At 37.6% G+C, this 7,438-nt stretch overlaps 1 protein-coding gene across 5 annotated transcripts in view; it reads left to right on the top strand.

Moving 5' to 3' along the window:
- DMD (dystrophin) overlaps positions 1 to 7,438 on the top strand; it is a 1,961,037-nt gene that overhangs the window by 450,991 nt on the left and 1,502,608 nt on the right. For all 5 annotated transcript variants that reach the window (XM_025200207.1, XM_014518487.2, XM_025200208.1 and 2 more), the window contains exons 4-5: positions 529 to 606; positions 6,236 to 6,328. In XM_025200207.1, the coding sequence (XP_025055992.1) occupies positions 529 to 606; positions 6,236 to 6,328 (171 nt within the window). The remainder of the gene's footprint in view (positions 1 to 528; positions 607 to 6,235; positions 6,329 to 7,438) is intronic.

Raw genomic sequence — 7,438 nt, 5'->3', positions numbered from 1 at the left:
AGGAATGAAAACTGAGTGTGAATATACAGTAAGTGTTTACAATAAGATGTACCTGAGATTTTTCTCTCAAACTTTCTCACAAATGTAGAAAAACAAGCTGACAGTCTGAGTCAAATTCCAGAGAGGATATACTTGCAAATATTATACATGCTGATGCTTATCTATTTGGTTGTCATGGTAATGTTCCTAAATTGTTCCATGGAACTGAAGATTAATCATAATAAAAACAACCCAGATTTATCTGATTCTAGTATACATTTTGATGATATGTTCACTGAAAAATGTCAGAAGCCAAATTAGCACTCAAACTAAAGATCCAGTTTGTTTCAAAATTATTTTTATTTATTATTATTTATTATTTGGGGTGTGAATATGTACAGTGAATAATAATATCCTCTCCAATGCTGTCATAAACTTGTAAAACGCAAATCCTTGGGGATAATGAAATGTTCTCATTATGTACAGCAATATCTCTATATATGTTATTCTACATGCTGGGCAGTCAATGTTATTTTATTTGGCTTACAGGCAAAAGAAAAGGGTTCCACAAGAGTTCATGCTCTGAACAATGTCAACAAAGCACTGCAGGTCTTGCAGAAAAATAACGTAAGTAATCATCTGGATGGGGTCAGAATGTTCTGCAGACAGCATGCTTCATGTTTTGTAAGTGATAGCTCAAACACTGAATATGTGATACAGTTTCTGCAGCCTCCTTATAATGAAACCGGTATTGGTAAATGGATTCAACTTACCACTGGGTTCTGCTCCAGCATGAGCCATTTGTGATTGGATATAATCAAAATGGCTTAACCTCTGCTGCCAAAAACTGTCTGACTAATAAGTATATCTTAAATGCTATGTGGAACTGATCAACAAGCACAAATTTTGATTATCTTGTGGTGTTTAAAATAAATTTTGAAATGTTAATTACAATAAGGTGAGGCTATCCATCAGAATTTCAACTCATGAAATGTCTAGCTTCTTAATATGATTAAACAGAGTCCAAAAAACCTGAGTTTTTTCTTTGGTGAAACAATTTCTAATAAATGTCCTTAGGTGATTGTGGGATAATAACATTAAAGAAGTGAATCAGGTCAAAAACAACTTTCAGTTCTATTCTGCCAAGATTGAATTTTCAGGCCAATATGCTGCTTATAATGTTGAAGTAAATATTCTCTTAATATCTTTTTCTTACAAGCATTCTAATTGACCAATAACTTTACCAGACACTTTTAGTGGCCACCTAATTATATCACATCTCCCCCTCAAGAATAAATTCAAATAAATTATAACATTCACTTAAACCTAACAGTAAGCTGTGATGGAATAATAATAATGTATTCTCAGCCACAAATTATATTGAATTTCTTGATAGGTATAGTAGGTCATTCAATGTGCTTGAGTTCAGATGCTGCATAGATTCATTGATTTTTATAAATCTAAGGTCATTTTTACCTATCTGTGCATTTGTGCATAAATGAAAGTGACCTTACATGAGAGGTGTAAAGACCTTTCTTATCCATTTAGGAGGTCATATATTTTAAATTGAAAAATATAAAAACAATTTGTCAAATCTATAAAACTATAAGGATCCATTGTGCAATATACAGATTATATATCATTTTGGAAAAAAATAGTAATCAGATATTCATCTAAATAGATCTTCCCTTCATTCATACCTAAATCCAGTACATTGTTAATTCTGTAAACAGTTTAAAGTCTCTGTTTAATGGATATTATCAAACTCTATTAGTGTATTGTTTATTCAAATTGTAGCACACAGCTACCATGCCTTTGTAATCCATGCAAAGGTTTAGCACATGCTGGTCCAATAGAAAGAAACAATCTTTATTTATTTAGTTAGTTAAGAAAATGTACTGACTGTTAAGGTTGTTTATGCTAATTAAAAAATATCCATATTTAATTTCTTAAGGCTTCATCAGCTCCCATGCACATCACACACTATTTTAAAGTCAAAAGTTCTTGCTACAAAAATACCTTTCCAGAAACTGTAATTATTTGAGCCCAATTACTCTGCATTGTCACACATATAGGATAAGTACCTCCCTGAGCTTTGAGAACCTCTCAGAAGGAATGACTGGGGCCACATGAGAGCTATATCATGGCGCTGAATATTTTGAAAGCAAGATTATAAAGGGATCACGTGGTTTTAACTCTAAACGCCATAGACCTAGAAAACAAGAGGGGATTGTCTTGTATCTGTGTAAAAAGACAGACTATGATAAAGAGTTACAGTAAATATTATTTATCCTAAACCTTACTTTTTAAATATCCTCAGAGTTTAAAGTAAAGTGTTACAGAGTACTGCCTCTCCCTCCTCTTCTATAAGTAGAACTCCTCCTCCTCCTCCTCCTGGTTTAGATGAGCATTATTTTTCTCTGGCTCACCCTTCAGCTTTGGCTAGTGGAGAGAGAACTTCCCCTTTTGGTTCATTCTCCCTTAATCACTGTACATTCCCACTTGGTAGGAATTTAATGATCAGACCAATTCCTAGTTAAGTGAGCTGAAGAGCTTTGATTAAACAAGGATTGTTGGACTGGCCTCCCAGAGCAACCCTTAAGCGTAGATGCTAAACTGAGAGAATAGTTCTGTGTAAAATTATGTAAAAATTTCCAGGTGGGAGTCCTACAGGTTTCTGAACTGGAAACCTATGAAGACAAAGCTGGAACTGATTTCACTTCAACCCCGGGTAGACAGCATTTTAGGGTCTAAGGCCTTTGACAGATGTTCACTTTATGACTTGATGGGATCTAATTCACCATCCGTGAAATCACAGGGATGCCACATGTGCATAGCTTCCAACCTATGGTGTCCCTCTTGGATATGTCTCTTCTTGAATGCTTGTGTGTGTCATCTGACAGAATTTGGTCTGTACTGGTATTTTTCCGCTGTGTTACCTGGCTTCTCTGGGTTCGATCATGTACTGGAACCCCTGCTGTGTAGCAAAGCACAGAGTAAAACTAAGATTTAACCCTTTATAATTAAGACACAATACCTGTGAGTGAATATACGTATGGACAAGTACTGCATTTACTTAAGTACAAGATACCCCTGAATATGGAACAACCCCCTCCCCAGATTAGATTCTATATTTGGAAAAATAAATTTGTTTCAATTTTCCAGGTATAGAATTTAACTATTGGATTTAACCTTGAATTTGTCCCCCTTCCACTGCTACAGCAGGGAAAATAAATTGGGGAGGGACCAAGTGGCCCACTTGCCCTCTCCCTGCTCAACTTCTCCCTGCAGCTCCTTCTCCCCTTTACTATTAGACCATGCACTCCTTGAACACATGGAAGTGAGGGACAAATTTGAAAATACTGACTTGGAAATAAACATGCCTCTAGACTTATTTTATTCAGAATGGATGTATTTTATCTTTTCTGAAACTGTAGAAAGTTTTAGCACAGGTAAACATCTTTTTAAGTAGAACTTTTGTACTTACTTATATATAGTACAATTCCTTTTTTTTAAAGAAACTTTTTCATGTCTCAGGTCAAATTAGCCAGATCAGTTCCAAATCCTTTGAGTCATTCAAAAACCTTATGTTGCCCTACTACCAGCAAGTATCCTCCACCCTAGACTTTTCAGCCTAGGGCTTCAGATACTTCCAAATCTTTTGGGAGGCATCCTATGTGCAGGCCCAAGCCTGGAGCCTTGGTGTTCAGATGACCCCAAGTTTCACTTGCCCTCAGCCATATGGCCACAAGAGCAAGCTTGAGAGGAGTCTCCCATTTCATAGTTTCATAGATGTTAGGGGCTGGAAGAGGCCTTACAGATCATCGGGTCCAGCCCCTTGCACTTGGGCAGGAAAGACTCCTGGGGATTTCCATAAAGTCGGTGTGTAGCTGAGATCCTTCCCCTGGAAGCTGGTCAGTGGGAAGCTAACTATGAAGCTGTTGTGGGGAGTCCTGTCCACAAGCAGACAGGGGTGCACCCTCCACTACACAAAGCCATTTTTAAGCCACCTACTTAGTCAGAGTACTTTCCCCTGCCACCTTCATGACCCTGGTATTTCCTTTGCCAGGTAAGTGTATATAGTACAAAATATGCATGTTATTAGTCCAAAGCCAAAAGGCTCATGATTTACCATATAGTTCATTGGGCTGGGTCCCAGCAGAATTAACAGCATTTCAAGCCACGGAGACCCCACAGCTCAGCACTGCTCAGTATGAGTTTGTACTCTAGATACCCACCCACAAAGGATCCATGTGTTGACTGCCCCCCACTCATGACTGGAACCAGGTTTTCTTGTCATGAGTCCTGGGATCCTCTAAAAATGTATATGCAAATGAGGCACAGGGCAACTTGGTCTGGCTGCAGTTTATGTAAGGCGAGGCCACACTAGTCATATGCAACAGGCTGTGAGAGGCAGCAAGAGAGGGATTCTGGATGAACTCTTTGGGGCTGTATTGGTGATGGCTGCCAGATATTTAAGGCTGGTGAAGAACTGGAAATCATTGCAAATGGGAAAGAAAGGCACAGCTCAGTTGTGGGAGTGAAGAAGCTGAAATGTGGCTTCTTGGCTTCTTAACCTGGCAGGGGAAATACTATCTGTGTCCAAGAAGGCAGTTTTCCTGAACCACCTTGTGGGAGAACTGCTCTTCTGGTGTGGTTCAGTACCCTCCGAGGTGCAGCAGCTTTAAGCCCAGTTTATGGAAATGGGAGTCTCCTCCCTTGCTTGCTCCAAGGGCCTTATGGCTAAGGGAGAGCAAAACTCTGGGGCATCTGAATGCCAAGCCTCCAGGTTTGGGTCTGCATGTAGGATGCCCGCCAAAGGATTTGGAAAAATCTGAAGCCCCAGGTGTGGGTGAAGGATGTTTGAAGGTAGTAGGGCCACTTATGGTTCTGGACTCCTGGATTTGGAATTAGTTTTGGCTAATTTGGCCTCAGATACAAATTAAAAAAAAAAACAAATTACTGGAGTCACTTGTGGCAGCAGTTTAATGATAACAAATGCATTTAATGATGTTTCCTTGTATCAGAATGTAACATGAGGAGCTTTTTTTCCCCATTCTGATTGGAGGAAAAAACCTCATCTTATAATCAGAGATCCTGGTTTTCTCTACTTTAAAAGAAACCCCCAATTTTCAGTTAAAAAACAAACAAACAACAAACCCAAAAATGTGGATTTGGGGTTACTTTTTTTTTAACTAAATATTGGGGATTTTTTTTAAATCAGAGAAAACCCAGGACCCCTACTTATAATTGAGTAAATATGGTAGGTGGTTGCCTACAAAAACTTGTTCCTTCCCAAACCAATTAGTCTCTAAAGCTTGGTACATGCTCAGAGGTGGGAGGAGACATTTTAATTTGAGCAGTTTTTGGGCAGCTGCTTTAATTAAAACGCTGCAGTGTCACACATATTAAGCGCCAATACGTTTAAAAGTGTCTGTGGAATGCTTTGTCTAAACTTCATTTGATGAGGCCCCACTGCCATTTTTAAATTTGCAGGGGCTTAATACACATAACACTGAGGCAATGCTGCAGCGTTGTAATTAGGACATGGAGAAGACTCAATTAATTGAGTCTGCTCTGATGCATTTGAATTAGAATGCCAATGAGCATGTGTATAGGCAGCCTAAAGTGCCACAATGCTCTACTTTCTGCATAACATGTATATGTGCAATCCTCATTCTTCTGACATCTGTGGCAGCATTTTTTATTAATTTGAAAGCAGCCAGGATATCACTCTTTTGTATCTGAATTCACTAAACAAAAGTTGCACACAGTCAGACAAAGATAGCACTGCAGCTCCCATAGCAATGTTAAAGTGATTATGTTGAATATATATTTTTTGTTTTTCTTTTTTTACTACTAAATGTGTTAGATTTACTACTACAGGGCTTTTCTTTGTTTTTTTAATAGAGAAAGTAGCATCACTGAAGTTGTTGGAGTCTTCCTGTGTATATTTCCTTGGATTATGTCATTTAATTATCCCTGATTAACATTTCATTAGCATAAGAGGTGTTATTTTATTTAATTGTTAAATTGTTACATTTTCATAGAATTTTAAAGCTGGAATAATTACAATTTTGTATCATTAACTCTTCTACTTGCTTTTTGCCACCACATTAATTGTCCTGTTTGTCTAACATGTTTTGGATGTTTACTGAATGAAAGATTTATTTTTTATAAGAATAGAAATAAATAAAAGCTTTCTTATGGTAATTGTTAAATCAATTTAAATACTTGTTTTGTATTTCTTTAATAGGTTGATTTGGTGAATATTGGAAGCACAGACATAGTGGATGGAAATCATAAATTAACGCTTGGTTTGATCTGGAGTATAATCCTCCACTGGCAGGTGAGTGGTGCTGCTGAATGCCTAAGAGATGTGTATTCACTTATGTGTGGATGTTCCCTAAGCCTCTTTCCGTTATTACCCAGCCACAACCTGCAGAGCAAATTTAGGCATTTTGAACAAAATAAGGTCATCCACAAAGTGCTTATTTTTTAAATTAGCAAATCTTATGACAGTCTGTTTATGTATTATCTGGGACATTGAGAATCAGCAGATTATAAAATAGGTTCTGGAGCATTAACAGGAGTTCTTCTAATTTTAATTTTACTGTCAGCTGTTGCAAGTAAATACATAATATAATTACACAAAAGCAAAATGAGTAGACAAGCCCATGTGGAAATTATTTTTCCATAGTCAAAAAACTGAAAGTTAAAACTTACATTTTCTGAGAGGGGCCTGGAGTTTAACAAGGGGTGCCTTCAGTCTAAGAAAGGTTGAGAATAACTGTTTTAGACAAACAGAGATCTTGCAGGGATCTTGAACAGATGTGTTTAGGTAGGTAGCTTAGGATATCTACAGCTTCTAAGTTGCTAGTAAAAACAAAGTCTAGAAGGAGCTTGAGCCTGGATGCTAATTCAGGGTCTGTGTGTTCTTCTGAAAAAGGGGTAGAAGCTCAGCCCACATAGAAAGCAGAAATCAACAAGGGAATGTTGACAGCCTAATGAAGTACAACAAAATTTGATTCAGTGCAACAGGAAACAATACTATAAGAGTAACATAAAGAGAAACCAAACTAATAATATTGCTCTGCTATAAATGCACACAAACAAATTCCCAAATATGGGAACAGTAGTGCTCTTCTAATACTAATTCAACTGTGAGTTGTTGCACATGAATACAGTTACAGAAAGCAAAATGAGTATAGCAGTGGCTGCCAATCTGTGGTACTCATACCACCAGTGGTACACAGACCACCTGTCAGTGATATGCATTAACAGATTCATTATAATTTGTATGACAAAAATTTGCTGGTGGTACTGAAGGTTGTATCCTTTTAAATTGGTGGTGTGCAGTCTGCCAGAGTTTGGGAACCACTGGAGTAGAGGTCTCAAAACGTCTAATACTGATTCACTTCTATCCTTTACTCTGCTATGACTCCAGTTTGGTTCAGCA

Source organism: Alligator sinensis, unplaced genomic scaffold (genome assembly GCF_000455745.1).
Source record: "Alligator sinensis unplaced genomic scaffold, ASM45574v1 scaffold746_1, whole genome shotgun sequence".
NCBI lineage: Eukaryota > Metazoa > Chordata > Crocodylia > Alligatoridae > Alligator > Alligator sinensis.
This window is presented reverse-complemented; position numbering and strand designations above follow the sequence as displayed.